This window comes from Heterostelium album (assembly GCF_000004825.1).
Source record: "Heterostelium album PN500 unplaced genomic scaffold PPL_scaffold13, whole genome shotgun sequence".
Lineage (NCBI taxonomy): Eukaryota > Evosea > Eumycetozoa > Acytosteliales > Acytosteliaceae > Heterostelium > Heterostelium album.
In genome coordinates, this window is record NW_008805075.1 from 287,322 (window position 1) to 307,711 (window position 20,390).

The 20,390-nt window shown below is 32.7% G+C and overlaps 10 protein-coding genes across 10 annotated transcripts; 4 read left to right on the forward strand and 6 right to left on the reverse strand.

Moving 5' to 3' along the window:
• Positions 1 to 438: 438 nt before the first annotated feature.
• On the forward strand, positions 439 to 1,404 carry limD1 (LIM domain-containing protein; the record flags this gene model as incomplete). The annotated part of the gene is made up of 4 exons (XM_020582017.1): positions 439 to 494; positions 561 to 604; positions 832 to 984; positions 1,076 to 1,404. The coding sequence occupies 4 exons, from the start codon at positions 439 to 441 to the stop codon at positions 1,402 to 1,404; spliced, it is 582 nt and encodes a 193-aa protein (XP_020427320.1).
• A 291-nt stretch (positions 1,405 to 1,695) lies between these two features.
• On the reverse strand, positions 1,696 to 1,893 carry PPL_11261 (uncharacterized protein; the record flags this gene model as incomplete). Its single annotated transcript, XM_020582018.1, has 1 exon — positions 1,696 to 1,893. The coding sequence occupies one exon, from the start codon at positions 1,891 to 1,893 to the stop codon at positions 1,696 to 1,698; it is 198 nt and encodes a 65-aa protein (XP_020427321.1).
• A 448-nt stretch (positions 1,894 to 2,341) lies between these two features.
• Positions 2,342 to 3,991, reverse strand: ufd1 (ubiquitin fusion degradation UFD1 family protein; the record flags this gene model as incomplete). Its single annotated transcript, XM_020582019.1, has 5 exons — positions 2,342 to 2,383; positions 2,746 to 3,304; positions 3,397 to 3,682; positions 3,780 to 3,881; positions 3,943 to 3,991. 5 exons carry the CDS (start codon positions 3,989 to 3,991, stop codon positions 2,342 to 2,344), a joined length of 1,038 nt encoding a protein of 345 aa, XP_020427322.1.
• A 426-nt stretch (positions 3,992 to 4,417) lies between these two features.
• sod2 (superoxide dismutase) lies at positions 4,418 to 5,568 on the forward strand (the record flags this gene model as incomplete). The annotated part of the gene is made up of 4 exons (XM_020582020.1): positions 4,418 to 4,818; positions 4,907 to 5,096; positions 5,174 to 5,262; positions 5,559 to 5,568. 4 exons carry the CDS (start codon positions 4,418 to 4,420, stop codon positions 5,566 to 5,568), a joined length of 690 nt encoding a protein of 229 aa, XP_020427323.1.
• A 68-nt stretch (positions 5,569 to 5,636) lies between these two features.
• PPL_11264 (speract/scavenger receptor domain-containing protein) lies at positions 5,637 to 6,482 on the reverse strand (the record flags this gene model as incomplete). Its single annotated transcript, XM_020582021.1, has 2 exons — positions 5,637 to 6,310; positions 6,377 to 6,482. 2 exons carry the CDS (start codon positions 6,480 to 6,482, stop codon positions 5,637 to 5,639), a joined length of 780 nt encoding a protein of 259 aa, XP_020427324.1.
• Positions 6,483 to 7,712: 1,230 nt separating this feature from the next.
• PPL_11265 (APC family permease) lies at positions 7,713 to 10,128 on the reverse strand (the record flags this gene model as incomplete). Its single annotated transcript, XM_020582022.1, has 4 exons — positions 7,713 to 8,118; positions 8,256 to 8,431; positions 8,520 to 9,647; positions 9,730 to 10,128. 4 exons carry the CDS (start codon positions 10,126 to 10,128, stop codon positions 7,713 to 7,715), a joined length of 2,109 nt encoding a protein of 702 aa, XP_020427325.1.
• A 1,397-nt stretch (positions 10,129 to 11,525) lies between these two features.
• On the forward strand, positions 11,526 to 12,816 carry snpC (soluble NSF attachment protein gamma isoform; the record flags this gene model as incomplete). Its single annotated transcript, XM_020582023.1, has 5 exons — positions 11,526 to 11,593; positions 11,713 to 12,024; positions 12,125 to 12,421; positions 12,498 to 12,627; positions 12,724 to 12,816. The coding sequence occupies 5 exons, from the start codon at positions 11,526 to 11,528 to the stop codon at positions 12,814 to 12,816; spliced, it is 900 nt and encodes a 299-aa protein (XP_020427326.1).
• A 161-nt stretch (positions 12,817 to 12,977) lies between these two features.
• PPL_11267 (Selenocysteine-specific elongation factor) lies at positions 12,978 to 15,063 on the reverse strand (the record flags this gene model as incomplete). The annotated part of the gene is made up of 5 exons (XM_020582024.1): positions 12,978 to 13,138; positions 13,244 to 13,741; positions 13,818 to 14,361; positions 14,444 to 14,613; positions 14,688 to 15,063. The coding sequence occupies 5 exons, from the start codon at positions 15,061 to 15,063 to the stop codon at positions 12,978 to 12,980; spliced, it is 1,749 nt and encodes a 582-aa protein (XP_020427327.1).
• A 526-nt stretch (positions 15,064 to 15,589) lies between these two features.
• hop2 (homologous-pairing protein 2) lies at positions 15,590 to 16,529 on the reverse strand (the record flags this gene model as incomplete). Its single annotated transcript, XM_020582025.1, has 3 exons — positions 15,590 to 15,988; positions 16,377 to 16,408; positions 16,493 to 16,529. The coding sequence occupies 3 exons, from the start codon at positions 16,527 to 16,529 to the stop codon at positions 15,590 to 15,592; spliced, it is 468 nt and encodes a 155-aa protein (XP_020427328.1).
• Positions 16,530 to 17,365: 836 nt separating this feature from the next.
• On the forward strand, positions 17,366 to 20,389 carry PPL_11269 (uncharacterized protein; the record flags this gene model as incomplete). The annotated part of the gene is made up of 4 exons (XM_020582026.1): positions 17,366 to 18,413; positions 18,500 to 19,302; positions 19,377 to 19,843; positions 20,119 to 20,389. 4 exons carry the CDS (start codon positions 17,366 to 17,368, stop codon positions 20,387 to 20,389), a joined length of 2,589 nt encoding a protein of 862 aa, XP_020427329.1.
• Position 20,390: the final 1 nt, after the last annotated feature.

Here is a 20,390-nt window from a genome sequence, read left to right on the forward strand (position 1 = left end):
CTGATAATGTTTTTGTTTTAGTTCATTTTAAATGTACATAAGTAAATTGTTTTTTTTTTTTTAGATATACGAAGGATTCTTTTAAAAAAATTGTCAAAATAGATTAATAGTTAAAAAAAAATAATGAATTATTAAATCTTGTTTGTTTTTAATCAAATTAGATAAAATAAGGAGAGTTAAGGGTGACATTGTTTGACATGGTGTAGATTAGCATTTGCACCTTATTTTTTTTTTATGTGAAAGTTGAGCAAAAACCCAACCCACATTTTTAAATGAAAATCTAAAAAAAAAAAAAAATACAACAAACAATAAAGTTTACCAAACTACCTGAGTTTAATTAATCATTTTATTCAAAATCCTTACATTGTATATTTATTATTTATTTATTTATTTATTTATTATTAAAGTTTATTATCAAAACAAAACGAATCATATCAAATGGCAACATTAGGAAAGTGTAAAAAGTGTGGAGTTAGAGTCTATGATTTGGAAGGGTATGTAGTTATATCGTGTGTTTGACAGAAAAACAAATAATAACTAACACTATTAACCGAATACAGTGTCACAGCCGCCAAAGCCTGTTGGCATAAGATGTGTTTCAAATGTAAGAAATACTATGAATGACTATGGAGAGAGAGAGGAAGAGAGAGAGAGAGAGAGAGAGAGAGAATAGATGAGAAGATTTGGATGAGCTGAGGTGAGTTGAGTCAAGTGTAATGTTAATACTTCAATCAGTCCAAAACTTGATGGATTCATGCATCAAGTTGGATATAGCAAGCTTCTTTTTTACACATATTAATCATTTTTAATGAAATTTCAAATTATATTTAGGTGAAACATGTAACTGGCAATTGACTTTGACCAACTACAAATGTATTAATGATAAAGTATACTGTAAGAACCATTATCCAGTTACTGGTTTTGGAACTGATCACATTATTGGAACACAATCAACTGATTCCCTTGGTCTTGCCAATCCAATCAGTATGTATTATTAGAAAATTCCACTTTCTTTTTTGATTGGTTTTAAAATTCGACAGTTATTTCTAATTGTAAATTCTTGATATACATAAAGATGCACCAAAGTTAGATACTGTTAATCAACAAGTTAGAGGTGACTCTGGTAAGACTCAAGTCGGTTTGGACAGCATGCACATCTCCAAGCCAGTCAATGCACCAAAGTTGGACACTGTCAACGATCAAGTCAGAGGTGATGGTGGTAAGACTCAAGTTGGATTGGACAGCATTCACATCGCCAAACCAGTAAGTGCACCAAAGTTGGACACTGTCAATGACCAAGTTAGAGGTGACGGTGGTAAGACTCAAGTCGGTTTGGACAGTATTCACATCGCCAAGCCATTGGATGCACCAAAGCTTGATGGAGTCATGCATCAAGTTAGATAAAAGAATAATAATAAAAAACAAACAAAAGAGCGTTGTATGTATCAATTAATATATTATTGTAAAACAAAATTAAATAAAAGTAAACAATTCAATTTCGAAATAATCTTATCATAGATTATCAAATTAATAAAAACAATTATTACAATCTTATTTTTTGTTTGATTTGGAGATTGACAAATTCTTTAGAATAATCACCATATTCCTGTTCTGGGATTCAAAGACGAGGCTAGGGGAATAAAAAAGGGTTATCTGGATTATTGTTAATTAGTATTTATACATTTTCATTTCTATTTATTGAATCTTACCTATCGCTTTTAGTGAGTTGGTGTAATTCCCACCTTGAGTATCAGAGAGTGAGATATCTACTGACTTCAATGGATTCTTGATGCTGGCACCGGCTTGAATAGCATCTTTACCTATCTTGCTTTTGTATTGTTCGTTATAGTAATCCATTGCCATATGTATATTTATTAGATTAATATTATTCATTTTATTTTAAATTTAAAATGTATATGTACATTAGAATTCAATTTATTTTATAGTTATTTTTTATTTAAATATTTTATTTAAATTAAGAATATTTGAGTGATCATGTTCTCCACAATATATCATATGATAATGAAAGTTAATGATTGAGATTTTAATAATCGTTGTATCTGTGTATTTATTAAGTTTGAATTCAAAATTAAACCGGTTTAATTTTATTAAAATTGTTCTTGGGTGAATTTCTATTTTTAACATTCATGAAGGTTCAATCTAGATTCAAACACCATATTATTATTGAGCGAAAGTTTTTAATAAATATTCGTTTATAAGTATAACAATGATTATAGTTTTTGTAAATAAAATTATTTAGGAATCTTATTTAAGCAATGTTGGCACCTCGATTTATTAGCAGTATCTAACTTTGGCGCATCTTTTTTATTTGAATTTCTAATTAACTAAACTCGAATATAATATCAAAAACAAGTGGAATTCTCTAATAATAAATAATACAAACTGATAGGATAGCCAAGACCAAGGGAATCAGTTGATTGTGTTCCAATAATGTGATCAGTTACAAAACCAGCAACTGGATAATGATTCTTTCAGTGTACTTTATCACTAATACTTTTCTAGTTGGTCAAAGTCAGTGATATTAATTAATATTATAAAACAAAATTAATTAAAATAGAGAAAATCATAATAAAAACGAGTCTTATTGTTTGTTTTTGTTTTGTTTTTAAGTTTATACATTATTATTTTTAACTATCATAATATCAACAACATTACAATATTCCATTTATAAATTTTAGTGTTATTTCAAACTGTATCCCTTTCCACCAAATGGCACAAACTTACTATCACTCTTGTTATTGCTGTTGTTCTATAAATGGTTATAATAGATTTACGATTTGTTAGTAGATGTAATAAAGATGGATTTTTTGTTTGAAAGTTTGATATGTATTGTATGAGCTCACTTACGGGTGGAGAATTGGTTTGTGGTTTTGGTGATGTTCCCAACATGTTCTTTGGTGGTGTACTTGGTGTTCCACTCTTACCGTCCAATCTGGCAGCGGTACCACCGAATGCCTTGAATTTTGGTTCGTCTTCATCCGATGACTCCTCTTCGTCGGAATCGTTTTGTGGTTTTTTCGAACTTCCAGGTGGAATGAGCTTGGCAACACTAGTTGTACCAAATGTGAATCCTGTGGTTTGTGGCTTATAGGTTTCCTCAGGTTTCGAATCCAAGGGTGGTGCAAAATCTACAGATATATCAGTTTCAATAATAGAGATGGCATTCGATGGATTCACCGGTTTGATCTCCAACACTCTCAATGTATAGTTTTTGTTGTTGTATTCTATCACGAAATCCTCTGCCTTTGTTAACGTTGCAAACTTTCTCAATGCATTCTCCAAACTACAAGCATAGAGAGTAAATAATAAAGAATTAGTAATGTTGTTGGTTAGTAGAGTAAGTAGATTAGATGGTGATATTGAATATATACATACATTGCTTTTGGATTGGCAGTCTCTAGAAAAGCTTGTGTATGTGGTTGAATCTTTACAAATTGACCATTTGGAAGTGTAGCACTCTTTATGGTAACGATATCTTGATCTTTCAGTTGAAGATTGTTCATCATCCATTTCGGCATGTAACAAACACCTTCCTCTGCTGTAAATTCTAAAACACCACAATGTGAAGATCTATGTTTATCTGTATTGGAGATTTCAAACTGCATTGGGAATTGAATATGTAAACGACTGAGTGTATTCAATGCACTTGGTGGTAATAAAACTATACAAATATAATAATTATTATTAACATCAATCTAGATAATCTAACAATCTACTTTTTAATCTCTATATTCTCTATTCTTAATGATAATACATACTCTTTCCACCAGATTCAAGATGAGCTTTACCTGCAATCGCAATATTCATAACACAATAGTTCTGGTTGAATTTACCTGTTGCTGGCATACCACCCTGCTGTCCTTGAAATAAAAAGTGATTAAGATTCTAAGAATAATCATCAAAATGCATTGTTAGTATTACTATTTAATAGAGTATTGATATTTATATTTATATCTATAATAATTACCATTTCTTATAAATTTGTAGGAAATAATATATAAATATTAAAGTTTTAATGTCTTTTTTGTTTCTTTTCTATATGTTTGTTTTGATTTAAATAGATATATAATATTATATTATATGTGTGTTTTTAATTTGTGATAATTTTAAAATTAATTAAAAAAATTTAAATATAAATGACTGTACAAAATAAAACAAAAAGTTTGAAACTACTAATTTTTTTAAGAATTTAATTAAAAAAAAATTTTTAGATAACTTGTGAAGTTCATTTTAATTATTTTTTTTAAACAGAAGCTTTCCATTCCATTTGATTTTTTTAAAAAATGATGATTAATGATTTAATATTAATGTGAACTTGCTTATTTTTTTTTTTACATTTTTTTTTTATTTTTCATTGTATAAATTAATATTTTTCATTTTAAATAGATAGATAGATATGAATTTCGTTGGTAGAATCAATAAATCATCTGCTGGTCAGTTGATGAATATGGTCGGTAAGAGATCGTTCGGAAGTGTATCGAACTCCTACACACTCCCACCATTGCCCTATGACTTTGGTGCTTTGGAGCCGGTGATCAGTGGTGACATCATGAAGTTGCACTACGAGAAGCATCATCAAGCCTATGTAAATAATTTGAATATCGCACTCGACAAGTACGCTGCATGCGAGGCCGCCAAGAACATCGCTGGTTGCATCGCACTCCAGCCAGCCATCAAGTTCAACGGTGGTGGACACGTCAATCACAGCATCTTCTGGACCAACTTGGCACCAAAGAATGCAAAGGGTGGTGTTGCTCCAACCGGTCCATTGGCCGATGCAATCAACCAACAATATGGGTAAGTAGCATTTGAATACAATTACATTACTTTTTTTTGTTATTTTTTTTTTAACAAACAAATTATAATTATCAATATATATATACAGTTCACTTGAGAAATTCATTGAGAAATTCAATACAAAGACTGCTGCCATTCAAGGTTCTGGTTGGGGATGGTTAGGATATTGCAATGAGTCAAAGAGATTACTCATCCACACTTGTGCCAATCAAGATCCATTGACTGACTTTACTCCATTGTTGGGTATTGACGTTTGGGAGCATGCTTATTATCTCCAAGTATGATTTTTACATATTATTATTAAAGTTAATAACATGATTATAACTAATGATTCCAAAATATTATTTTTTTTTAGTCCAAGAACGCCAGACCAGAATATTTGAAGAACATCTGGCAAGTTGTAAATTGGAGCAACGTTGCTGAAAGATATGATCAAGCCAGAAAGTAAGCAAGCAAACAAACCTACACAGATCCAATTGTAATCTAAATTCTAGCATTATTGCCATTGGCTTTACTTCTTCTTCTTTATTTTCTATTTTTTTTATTTTGTTTTTTTTTACTCTCAAAAAAGGTAGTAAATAAATTTATATAAATTAAAACATATATGTTCTTTATTCATTCTTTCTTGGTTGGATTCTTGGACAGAAAGTTGGCTCATCTTTATAATTTATTATCCATCAGGCAACCTGTCTCCAACACCAATGATTTCAATGATTCAGGTACACATTTAAATAAAAAAGAAAACTTTAAATTTATTGAAATGATGATATCTTGATAATTATTTATTAAAAGATAAGTGAAGTTTTGAAAGTAATATTTTAGTTACAACAGAGTTGTTGACCAACTTGGAGAGCAGCACAGTTGACACCTGGATTCTTGGAGTAGAAGGTTGGCTCATCCCAAGCGTTTCCACACTTGGCAGTCCAGACTTGGTAGCAACCGTCACCAGAAGCAACTGATTTCTTAATTGAACATGGTGCAGTTCCGGTGGTCGATGAACCTGATCCACTACCGCAACAGAGTTGTTGACCGACTTGGAGAGCATTGCAGTTGACACCTGGGTTGTATTGGTTGAATACGTTTTGGTCCCATGTCTTACCACACTTAGCGGTCCAGACTTGATAGCAACCCTCACCGGCGGCAACGGTAGCTGTGTTTCCACAACTGCCTGATCCGGTAGTTGATGATGGACCGGTGGTGGTTGAACCTCCAGTTGAACCACTTACATACTCCCAGGTGATTGGAATGATACCAAGATCGGTGTTGGCCAAAGCAGAGAAAGCTGGTTGTGAGAGATCTATCTTGTTGGCTGGACACGATGGACATTTATCCTTGACTGGAACTGTAATTGTGTTTCCGTTGTAAGTAACCTTGATGAAGACATTGTTACAGAGTGGATCACTGTTTGGATTGGCAGAAGTCCAATGAGCAGCTGGAGCAGCAACCAACATCTGAGTAGCAGCATTGATTGAAGTTCCACATGATCCAGTACCTATATTTACAGTTATCATTAATATAAATTGAGATGTTTAAAATTTTTGTGGTAATTTTTATTTACCGGCATCGTTATAGTATGAAGCTTGGCCAGTGAATACTTGACCAAATGGAATGGCAGTACTAATTGTTAAGTAGGTAACCAATAGGATGATAGATTGTTTAAACATTGTTTATTTATTTGTAGATATATATTCGATAATCGATAATGGAAAATACTATAATCTTGTTTGAGTATTTATAGTTGATTGAACCCATTGATTAAAGTTCTGGAACTCTAGATCCTTTTTTAAGTTAATCATTTGTGGTGGTCAGTAAACTTACAATTTCTTATCAAAATGATACATCGATTTGCCCATTTGCACTTTCAGTCATACTTGATTAAACCAACACTCAGGAGATTTCCAAAATATTGTTGTTTTTCTTATAATATAAAAGTAGGACTTGTAGGCTAGTTTGCTTGATCAAGGTTATGTGAACTTATGTATCCCTTGAACATCAAAAAAAAAACCTGTATAGTCTGCAAATTTTTTTGTTAAATCAAGCTTTTCAATTTAATTTTGATAGATAGATAGATATGTTTGGTTGTTTTAAAACCATGTGTTGTTGTGTGACGATTAGCTACTTCCAATTTCCTCCTCTTCCACCTCTCTTTTGATATGAACATCACATCATCAACTATATTAATCATTTATTTTTACCCATTATTAAATTTCTTATTTATTAATGAAAAATAAAAACAAAAAACCAAACCTTTTCTCTGACGAAGGTCAAATTCCGGAATGAAAATGTCTAGATCGTTATAGATGATACCAAATTTTCCACCCATGTCTTTATTTCAAAGTTATTTTGATCCTATCTTTAACGTCTTGCTGATTTTTTGATAAAAACGGAGATATCTACCCTCCTTTAGGTGTTCAAATAACGAATCTATTTTTTTGTTTTTGGTTTTTGTTTGACCCAATCAATTTGAAATTTTATAGTGCCCCAATAAAATAAAGTCAAAAACTCCACCATCATGTATTATCCAATAAACTTTTCATTTTACAACAATCCAAAAATTGTATCGTCGTTTTTTTGAAAGTTTGTGATCTAATCAAAAGAATCAATTTTTATAATAATCGTGTTTTTTGTTGTTCCTGAACAACCATTCTCTGATCAATAAAAATAACAAACAAATTACAACAATTTATATAGGTTCAATTTTGTTGTGTTGTTGTAAAAAAATTCGTATTTTCTTGTTCGTTTTTATTTTTAATAATAATTTGTACTATTCAAATAATATTATATTATTACTATTGTTGTTATTGTTGGTTGGTTGGTTGTTGTTGTTTATTTATGTTGTTGTTGGTGTATAGTTGAAGTTGTAGTTGTTTATCGATAAAACACAAATCATTGATTTAATAAAATGTGATCATTCTTACTCCACCTAATTCTCCGATGGTGAGTGGGAGATGAGATTTTGGACAGGCAATAAACATAAAGTTCTTTGGTACGTCTAATGTTTCAGAGAGTTTTTCGACGACTTGTGAAGTGAATGGTGAGGCGACGGTAATCAAATCGATACGGATCTTTGGATAGATCTTATCCAAGAATGCAACGTTCTCAGCGATGTTTGATGGTGGGTTTTCAGAGTCGTAGCAGTGTACGATACGAATCCAATTGGTTTGCTCGTTGTCTCTGATGTAGAGAATGGCCTTGTTCAAATAGGCTGGATCTTCCTTCGAGGCAAAGAACACAACCGATTGTGAATTGATCTTGGTGATGGCTTGACCGATCCAATTGGCCAATCTTTCTCTTGGTCTTCTGAATTTCTTCAAAATAATCAATGAGAAATATAAAATCATCTTTAATAATCTAGAGGAGATTGATGGAAATAAAAAGTTTGTTAGATTTCATTGTTGTAAATGGATGGACTAACAATGTTGTTGTTTGTTACTTACTTTGCACGAATAAACATAACCATGATAATCATTGCAGTGACAACGAAATAGATTGCGAAATAGGCAACTGTAGATGGATCACCAATGATATTGGCAACCAAAGCAGTGAGAACAAAACATAGTGAGAAAATGACACCTAACCATGGTGACTTGATTTCTCTCTTCAAACTTGATCTCTGTTATTGTTAGAAAAAGAATTAGTTCACATGTATTTGTTGAAAGGAATTGGATTATTAGTATAATGTTTGCTTGCTTGCTGCTTACCTTGTATTTCAATAACATGTTACCAATTGCGAATAAACTCATTACACCCAAGAATGCAATGGTGTAGACACCGGCCAATACGGTGGTGTCAAAGTCAGATATAATAAATAGCGATGTACAGATACAGAAGAAGAGCACGATGATGAAATGATTGGTCTTTCTCCAGGGATTCTCAATGAGGAGGAACTGTGGCAGACAACGATCGAGTGCCATTCTACGCACGAGACCGATGACTCCGACATAACTGGTGATGACGGAACCAGACAATACGAGACAGGCGTCGATTGAAATCCAAATGGCAAACCATTCACCGAGAGATTTTCTGGCGACAGTAGCGAGCACACCACCGTCTGTGCTACCGGCGATCTCACAGATATGGAGGAAACAAAGATTCAACAAACCGATGAGTGGATTGAAGAAAGTGACGATCGCCCACATGTTACGAAGTGTCTTTGGGAAGACACCTTGTTCTTGCTGCTCGATAAAGTTGGACGATGTCTCGAAACCGGTGACACCAAGCATGGCAGCACCGAATCCAAAGTAGATATTGTAGGCAAAGTTGTGTCCTTGCCATGTGAAAGAGTCTGGCGAGCACGCGTCGGAAGTCGCGTTCACTCCCGGCATCAAGTTGGGTGGTGTTCTTCCGTGAATGTTATCGACGAGCACCGACCAATCGTGTTTGTAAAAGAAGATTCCGTAGCCACCAAACACCAGCACCAACAGCGTGATCATGTGGAATACAAAGATAATGAATGCAACGATTGCCGACTCACCAATACCGATCAGGTTGAGTGCGGCGAAAATGGCGAGCAGCACAACAGTCGACGGTTTGTCACTGATGCTCGGTACCAATCCTTCAAAGTATTTCATAGCGGTGAAAGCACTGACCACTGCAGTGGCGACATAGGAAATCATTGTGAGTGCAGCGGCAAGCGAAGCGATATGCTTGGAGGTGGTGTTGAGCAGCACATTGTAGGCACCACCATTCAGTGGCAGCGCACTTCCTACCTCACCATACACCTTTCTAAACAAATATAAAACAAAACATACAATCAACAGTGAAATCGGTGCGTAAATACCCGCTGCTGCAGTACACAAACTCGATGTATAGAAAATACTTGAAGTGATCTGAAATATTTTGTTGTTGTTGTTGGAAATATATTAGAAATCATATCTTGATTGATTGATTGATTGATTGTAACTAACTTACATCATTACCACAGATTGCAGTTGCCAAGAGTTGTCCGATTTTATGCTCGGATGTTCCGTCGATCTTTTTGACTTTGGTTGGTAGTCCACCGAGATTCAAGTTTTCATCGGTGGTACCAATGAGTGGAGATTCGTCATCACCACCGACTGTGTTATGATTGTTGTTGTTGTTGTTATTGTTGTTGTTGTTGGAATGTGGATCACCATTCAGTGCCATGTTATTATATGATGTTGACAGTACATTGGGTAGATCGTTTCCATCGCTTGACAATCTCAACGATGACTGTTGTCCTTTTCCAGGATACATAAAACTATATGGGTTGCTAACATTTCCACTACCAGAACTATCACCACCGCCACCTAAAAGTGGTTCACTAGATCCATCCTTTGATTTACCCATATTTTAGATTCTCTGTTTTTTAGGGTAGTTTTTTTTTTTTTTGTTTTTTTTACGACAAAAGATGATTCGTTCGTCAAATTATGTGTTTTTTAAAAAAAGTGTTTGGTTACGTTGTGTTGTGCGTATTAATAAATAAGAAAAATAGGAATATAAAAATGAAGCGCTATATATTTAAAAGTAATTAATTATAACTAATTAATTTTTGAGAAAAACAAATAAAAATAATACAATTATTACTATTATTATCTATACAATGATGTTGATACTACTATTATATTGAGCAATTTATTGTTAGTTTTATTTTTATTTTTATTTTTATTTATAAATGTTAAAGCAAAAAAATAAAATAAAAAAATACCTTTTATAATATATATTAACTTTTATGTATTGTTCTAACGATGGAATTCGAATGAAAATCAATATTATCAAGTTTAACTATAAATATATTATCTATTTTATCACTATCGTATCGATCTTATCAATCTTCTTGTCTATCTATATCTATTTTAACTAAATGATATGATGATTAATTGATTGACTGATTGACTGACCGACTCGGTTGTTATGATTTGATTTGATTGTATTTTAAATAAAATAAAATAAATAAAATATAAAGTAGAATAAAATAATATTGTTGTTTTTCCTTCTCCGTTAAGATGGAATGAAAATATTTTCATCAGACTTTTACTAAGGTGCAACAAAAACAAAAATATTTTCAACAAAAAAAAAAAAATAGAAATAAATAAAAATCAAAAAATTCAATGGGAAAAAAAATCTAAAAAAATAATGATCTATCGTTCGTTTCAACTTAACGATGGCGGGAGTAAGAAACCCATCCTTTACCAGGATAAACACTTTTTTATACAATGTTTGCAACACTAAAGCAAAAAAATAATAATAAAAATAAAATAAAAATAAAAACTCATTCCCAAAACATACATAAATAAAATGATAATAATAATTATAAACTTTTTTTATTTTAAAATAAAAAATAAATATAATAAAACATATATAATATATTTAAATAATAATATTATATTATTATGCTGAATACTATCCGACTGTGAATGTGAATAAAATTAAATAGAATCAAACAGCAGTGCATCGAATGACTGACATTGTTATTTATTTCAATTCACGATGTGTTTAATAGTTATGTGTGTTTTTTTTAATTCCCAAGTTTTTGTGGTTCGAAACAACACCAACCTCACATTCACCAAAAATACACACAAAAATCTGAAATTTATTTTTTTTTTGTTATTTTAATTTTCTATCTTTTTTTATTTTTTATTTTAATTTATAATTATTGAATTATATATAGTACTATTATTATTGTTGTTAGTTAGCTTAAAGTTTAATATTGTTTAGATATCAATAACAGAGGAAATAGAAAAAAAATGTCAGAGAAAATGATTGAAGCTAAAAAGAAGGAAGCCGATGCTTTCATGAAGGAAGGTGATAAATTGTAAGGTTATTTTTTACTACTTCTACTACTATTGGATAGTTGATAGATATTTGTTGATTGGTTGATTAATTGAATGATTAATTAATTAATTTATAATTGTTATTATTGTATTTTTTTAGAACAACTAAAACATTGTTGAGATGGAAATGTGATTGGGATAATGCAGCTATTGCCTATGAGAAGGCAGCAAAGAACTATAGAACCTGTAAGATGTACGATTTGGCTAAATATTGTTTCACAAGATTGGCTTTGTGTCAAAAGAGTATCGATGTCTACACTCTGGCTGCCATGAGCATGGAGTCGGCCTCTGCAATGGCAAAGGAAATGAACAACCAACAAGAAGCAATCGAATTATTAGTGGAAGCAAGTAGAATATATAGAATCAATGGTAATTCATCGACAGCCGCCGATACAATGACAAAAGCTGCAATGTAAGAATTGATTTTGCAAGATAAAACAAACAAGTTTTCAAGTAAAGTTGTGTGTTAATAACTGTGTGTATTAATATTTTGTTTAAATAACATTATAAAGGATGATGGAAAAGACAGATGTAAATCAAGCATTAGAGTTATTGATGGATTCCTGTGAGATGTTGGATATCGATGATAAGGAGTATCTGTCGGGTGACAAGTTCAAGCTGACCATTTCAATGTTGTTGAGACACAAAAAGTATTTAGAGGCAGTCGATCAACTGATCAATCAGAATAAGATGTTTGTAAAGATGGACAATACACACGACCTTAACAAATCATGTCTCAGTGCAATCGTTGTCTTACTTGCAATCGATGATGTTGTATCTGCCAAGAGAAGATATGAAGAGTTTTTAAAGTAAATATCTATCAACAAATTAGCAAACATAACAAACAAATATAACTAACAACAACAACAACAACAACAACAACAGTCATTCTAGCTTCCTTCACAGTCAAGAAGGTACGACTGCTCTTGAGTTAATCAATGCATTCGATACAAACAATGCCGAGGCAGTAAAGAATATTAGATCGAGACACCTTTTCAATTTCTTGGATAATCAAGTAAATAATAGTTTTATAATGAATCAATTGATTCATTGTCATTTTTGATTGATGAGGTTATACTAACTTATTCTTCTATCTTCTATTCCATTCTAGGTTGCCAAAATCGCTAAAGCTTTAACTTTAAGTGAAAATGTAACAGGTGGTGGAATTGATACTCCTCAAGGTGGAGAAGAATCTGTACTTTAAAAAACATAATTGGTTTAATACATAAAATAGTTTAGTTTAGTTTTTCATCATAGTTATTATAGTCAAAATTAGCATAATTAATTTAGTTAATGTTTGGTTTTGTTTAGTTTAGTTTTTACAATGTTTAAAAATATCAATCAACAATGTTAAACATTCATTAATTAATCCTGTTTATTCTTCTTTTCCTTATCAAAAATCATTCTCTTCATGTGCAATTTAAAAGTATCACCAACTTTGATAGTATTTATATCTACAGATGCAGGTAGTGTAATCTTTACTTTTCCAGTCTTTCCGAAACCAGATTCCAACAATCCAACAACACCTATTTTAAAATAACATTAAATAATTAATTAGTTTTTCAAATTGAATTAGCTTGACTTGTTTTTTCTTTTGTTATTTTACAACAACAACAACACATCAAACATACCATTATCAAATATAACTTTCATTCCAATAAATTTCGATAGATCCGTATCTTTTCCAAATATATTCTTACCGATCAATGTTGATTCGCTGTGTATTCTCTCGATTTGACCCTCTTTCGCTTTGATTTTGTAGATGTGAAGATGATTGTTGAGCAGTTGTTTATTGGTGACATCGATACCCTCTACCAATTCACCGTGGAACGCTATTCTACAACTGGAGGTATCGAGATTCACATCCAACTTTGATCCAATGATAACGCTATTCAGAGGACACAACACAGGATGTTCAAATGTCAACAATGCATATTGCGAACCGACCGGATATTCTTGTCCAGTTGCATTCAAACTATCTAAATAACTATATTCCAACTTTGAATTGAATTGATTCAATGTCATATTTTCAATCATTGTTTCTGGTTGTTGTTGTTGTTGTTCTGTTTGTTGTTTTTTATTTCCAAAGAATATAGCTGTTGCAATCACTGTTGAATGACCAATAGTAACTAAAATCATAACAAATAGATCAATCAATGTTAGTTAATAGTTAAGCTTATGTTGAGTTAAAATAATAACAGTTACCATGAAATTGTGATTTTGTTTTAACTTCATTCTTGTAGAATCTAACTTTTTCAATGGCTACGATTGCTCCGTTTAGCAGTGGAACTGTTTTAGGTGTACAGAGTAAACCTCTCTCCAAGAGGTTGGCATCTAGCTGCGTGACACAAATACCGACACGATCACCTTGTGATGCCTTCTTCACGGGTTTATGAAACATTTGCATTGATTTCACTTTCTTTTCGATATTCAACTGTGGAATGTGAATGTTTTGATTAATCTCTACTGAACCTCTTAGCACTGTACCCGTCATCACTGAGCCTTGTCCTTTGATTTGGAAACAGTGATCGAATTCAAAGAGGAACGGTCCTTGATCATCTCGTCTAGGTAACTCTACATAGTTGGTCAACTCTTTAATCAGTCTATCTACACCTATGTTATTATCACCGGTGGCAGCAGCAGAAGCAGGAGCAGCATCCGAAGAAGATGATGGATTAGCAGAGATGGCAACATAAGGTGAATCTTTAAAACATGTCTTTTCCAATACTTTCTTTAATTTGTTTGTCATCTATTTTGATTGATTGATTGATTGTCAATAACAAAGATCACTAACTAACTAACTATGAGGTCGAAAGTTTTACAATACATACAACATCAATCTTATTTTGTCTTGATTCAATAGGCAGTTGATCTATTTTGTTTAATACTACAATTGCTTTCTTACATGTTATTTCACCTATTACTATACATTCGGCAGTCTGTGTTTGAATTCCTTTTGTAATATCTATGACCAAAAACATCATATCAATGATTTGTGAACCTAAATGATAAATAACATAGTAATTAGAATATAGTTTGGTTGCGATTATTTATTTATGAATTAATGATAGTTACCACCTATAATCGTTTTAATAAGAGATGCATGTCCTGGACAATCTACAAGAGTATACTGTATTTGATTGTAGTTGTTTGCAATTACATCTGGATGTGATTTCAATCGATCCGGTAGCTCAGAGTGAAATGCAGAGAATCCAAGATCCAGTGTTATTCCTCTTTCTTGACTTGCAGGACTCTTATCCAATGCTGCAGTCGATAAGCTAGTACTCAATGCTTTAGCAAGACTTGTCTTACCACTATCAACATGTCCCATGATACCAATATTGATATTCAATGGTTTTATCACAACATTACTATTATTATTATTATTATTTCCATCATTACTACTACTAATAGTAGTAGTTGTTGTACTACTTGATGTTTCACTACTCATTTTTTTTGGTTAACTAAAAAAGAAATGAAATAATAGTGAAAATGAAAAGTTGTTCACAATCATGCATATTAAAAAAAAATTATTAAAACATTTCCTGATTTGTTGTTGGTCAACATTTTATTATTAATGTTTAAAGGGAAGATTATTATTACATGGAGCTGAGAAATAAGATTGTTTATTATTATTATCATTGATATGGGTTATTGTTATATTAATTGATGAAGACAATGATGATGTTGAATTATTATGGACAATGAAAAGAGTAGATCAAAAGAAAATTAAATCAAAAGGTTTTCAGTTCCAATTAAAAATCAGGAAAAGAATCTTGGTGTTTGCAACAGATCATGTTAGATTTATCTTTAATTAGAGCTAATCTGATTTTTATCATGTGACGATGATGTTTAAAATGATAAAACTACTACAATTGTTTTGGTGAAATGTTTATGATTCGATTCGATTCGATTCGATTTGATTATTTACATAGATTTATATATTGAATGGATGAATGGATTGATGGATGGATTGATTATGAATATGCTTTTTTGTGACGTTTGTATTCGGGTGCAGATGAAGATGATGATGTTGATGAATTATCTTTCTTTGTTCGATCGGGTATGATTGTTATGTTGAGATCTTCATCAGCTTCCCAACCTATTTCCTCTTGTAGATCTTTCTTTTTCTTTGACGATCTCTCTAGAATGGTGTCCAACACCTCTTTGAACATCTTTCTACGGGCAACCCATTCACGTCTTGCCTTATCGTGTTTCGCTTCCAGTTTCTTCTTCTCGCCGGCAGACGCCACAACGTTTTTCTTCTTGTAGGCAGCCAACTTTGTCTCGTGTTGAGCGTTCGACTTCTCGAGTGTATCTATCTTGCTGGCAATCTCAGAGTTGGTCAGCTGGCCAGCCAACTCCTTGGTGCTCGACTGTATCGATTTCAACTGCTGCTCCAACTCGTCGAGTTGCGATTTCAGTGTGGCGTTCGATCGATTCAAATCGTCTATTGACACCTGTTGTACCAGTGGCTGTCCATATTCATCGACCGGGTTATCTTGCTCATTGTCCTGGTCATACCAATAGATGAATGCCTTGCCACTCTCCTTCTGAATGATCCTACCGTTATCCGCCAAGAACTTCAACAGTTTTACAGTCTTTGTTTTTCCCAGCATTGGGAATGCCGATTCTATTTGTTGTGGACTAAAAGGTCTTGCATTCTATAATGTAATATAACAATCAATCATGGTTAGCAAATACACCACTTTTCTTTTTGCATTGATATTACTATTAACAATTATTGTTCCAATTCTTACTTACTTTTTTAAAATAACTAATTACCATTTCCTCATCTTGAAAAAACAAAAAGAAAAAAAAAAAAAGGTTAGACATTAATTCAATTTGAAATGAAATGAAACATCATTGTTACTACTTACCATCATTTCCTTTTGATACTTTAGGTTTTGGTCCCATCTTTCTTTTCAAATAATATATATATATAAATGTTTAAGTGTACAAAGTATGTAATTTAATCAATTTTCAAAAAACTAATTTAAAATTCAAAAAACAGATCTACAAAATTTCAATTTTGGAGAGATTTCATTTTCCTAGTATTCATAAAAATTTGTTTTTGCAAAATTCTAAAAAAAAAAAAAAAAAAAGTGTGTTAATTAATTATATTGATAATAAAAAAAAAAACCGCGTTAACATCGAACTTAAGTTCTCTTTATATGGAATACAAAAATTAAACTTTTTTGGGCAATATTGATATAATTGTGTTATCACCAGTGACTCAAAACATAAAAAAATAAAAATATCAAAACAAAAGAAAAGGTCGTGTTCGACAATTAATTTGGTGTATCGTGTTGTTCCACCTTCTTCCTTCTTCTTTAGTTATTTTTTTTATTATTCCAATCAACCAAAAAACCATTCATATCAAATAATAAAATAATTTTATTATTATTTTTCATTTTTTATTTTATCACCCTTTTTTTTTGCTTATTTTCTTTTTTTTTTTTGCAACAATCCAAATAAATTAAATAAATTACAACAAATAAAACACATTTAATATTAAATTACTATGAGTAAAAAAAAATTTATAAAATAGTGTATTTCAAAAAAAAAAATAGTATATAACTACAACAAATTTATCATTCGATTATTATTTTTGAATAAAATTAATATTTTTAGTAATTTTTAGTATTTATTTAAATAATCAAACAAACGCATTATTTATTTTTGTGTAAATTAAATATAATATTAAAAAATACAAACAAAACAATACAATAGAAAAAACAAAAGAAACAAAAATGGAATCAAATGGTGATATAAGTCAATTGAAAATAGATGATATCAATCTGACGTCTGACAGTCATGATGATGTCGCAGTAGACATGAAAGGTGATCCAAATATAATAATACCAATTGGTAACTGGGCAAATGTTACCCGTGAACCAAATACAGTCTATCGTTCAATATATTCACCAAAGTTGGTCGGTCCTATAGATTCAGACTCACCATTGGACACAAGCAATACCAGTGTAGATTTACTTTCATCTTCAAACAGTTCAACTGCAAATTTAATATCGGCATCTTCCATTGAAGTACCAACAGCAGCGACATCAACAGCAACAACAACAACAACAAAAGAACAATTAGATAATATTAAACAACAACAAGAAAATAATAAAGATAAACAAGATAGTAAACAAGATAAACAGAAACAGCAACAACTACATCATCAACATCAACATGATAAACTATCGGTTAGTTCACCAGCTAATCCAACTCCACATGAAGGAATCAACAAGGAGATCAATAGTGGTGCTGGCTACAAGGTGAACAATAGCAGCTATCATGGATACAGACACAATTTCAATCATTCGGGATACTCGTTGTATACGGTCAATCATAATGGCGAAACGACAACAACTAGACAACCTGCAACCTCCTATGTACCTTATTCACCATCGACACACTCTGCCAACTCCTCATCGTATTCACCTTCACCTTCACCAGCATCAAACATCTCATCCTATTTATATATCGATACAGCTAGATCGACACCATCCGATACCACCACTGCATCGGATTCACTGAGTTCATCGGAAGGCTATATGTATGCCGACTCGAACCATTCTTCATCTTCCTACCTCGCTTACACCACCAACAACACAGAACCAATCGATATAGACGTACCACTCGACCACAACACTCCGAAAGTAAACATATGGAAAGAGGAGGAACGTTGTCAAAGAGAGGACGGACAAGATTACACTTGGAACGAGAAATTCCAATACATAATGGATTTACCAGAGGCAGAAGATAAATATAAATACCTATCTATTGTTGCTAATGGTATGTGTTGTTGTTGTTGTTTATAAAGGGATATATAAACATCTAAGTGAGTTTACTAACTTGCTATTGATTTTGATTTTGTTTAGATTTTGTATATTGCGCCAATACCTTTGGAAAGATTATTATTTCAGAGAGAAACTTACCGGAAGATCAAAAGACTATAAAACCATTGTCGTTGGGTGGTGTTGCCGGTGGACATAAATACAAGTGTCAGGATATCATTTTCAAGTTTGTTGTGGATGTTGAGATTGCACCTGGTCTTTGGATGTATGGTGATACTTCGCGATCCGATGAGAAGGCACAAAAGTCTGCTGGTCACGAGTTGAAAGGTTTGAATCATTTCATGGAGCATTCGAATGGGCTGATTAGATTCCCGCTGATGGCAATCATCGATTATCGTGGCTATCGTTTGTTGGCCATTTCGAACTTACCAATCACCAAGAAGTCGATTGTCTATGGATCGAACGACGGTGGTAAAACCATTCACAACAGTGATCCGATTATTGAAAAGGAGATGGAAAGACTGGCGGCGATTATGAATACGAAAGGACATATGGTTGGACTGACATCGCCCAAGTTGATGTACGGACCGGGCGACCTCGAGATACACAAGGGAACTGACGGTCGTTACTACATGTTGGATTTCGCACGTGCATTCCCACCTGAATATCCTGCACACATCCACGGCAAAGTTGGTCGTGAGATCTTCTACTCCATGTTGCGTCCAGAGCTGATATTGAAATCCGACGTTCCACTGAGTCCAGACGCTTTCTCCGGTTGGCAAACCGGAAAAGACGAAGATGACTCCAACCAAGAAGTGATAGAAATGACATCGAAATATCATAAAACAATTATACCTGAATGTGCATCTTATATTCAAAAAGCATTGGTAAGTAACCTATTATACATTCATCATAACGGTTCCATTCTAATCTTTTCTTTTGTTTGTTGATTTTTCTGTAGGAAGAGGATACAGTGTGCGAAGCATCTGATGACTTTTTCGATAGCATGTTTTTAAAGGATTTAAAGAGATTTGTAAATTGTAATAGCTACAATGCCTATCAACAGAAATCATTCGAGTTGCTGAGAATGGTGAATCTGTTGCATGGTCGTGGAATCAATATCAGATATCTTGGTGCGATTTGTCAGCTTCTCAAGGATCGTACTTTCAAGTCGATTCTCTTTACCGAGCTGGTTGCTCGTGTCTGGAAGAAGCTGATATTGGCCAAACTCAGAGAGAAGATGGACCAGACCAACAGACCGTCCGACGAACCAAAGGTAATCGTTGCAGAGGTATTCGACTTACTCTTGAATGTACAGAGATCGTGTGAGTTTAAAACCTTTTGGAGTTCATCCACACCCGGAAACTTTAAATTCGCAGCACTCAGAGCATTCCCAAATTGTTTAAATAAGAGTGAGAGATGTAACGAGTAAGTTGATTGATGTAACATATGTGAGATTTACTTAAAGTGGTGGTGTATTAATATATTAATATTATTGTATCAATTAATTAATTATAGGTATGACTTGAGAAATTCATTTGATATTAAATTATTGGTTTTCCGTATCATTCAGATGTTGAATATCAAGATTAATACCGATGCTTTCAATCAGTTTACAACCAATCCAAGATATATTATATCGATCTATGATATTGTTGAAGTGGAATCGCGAGTAAAGTATCCAACTGTGATTGACTATGCAGCGGGTTCACAGCTGATTTTCGAAGCAAAGAAGCGCTTGATGCAACCAAAGGTGCCGCCTGCCGAGTTGATTCGTTGGGTGGAAATGGGTCAAGAGAAACTGATGATGGCTCAACGTTCGATGCCAATGTCCACCAAGGTCATCCTACGAAAAGCCGCTTCCTACATCCTAAAGTCGACGCTTTCCAATCAGGTACTGGCGAGTTACCTGCTCATCAGGAAGGGTATCAATATGCTGCGACACTGCTGGTCACACAGCCAGACCGATCCTAGT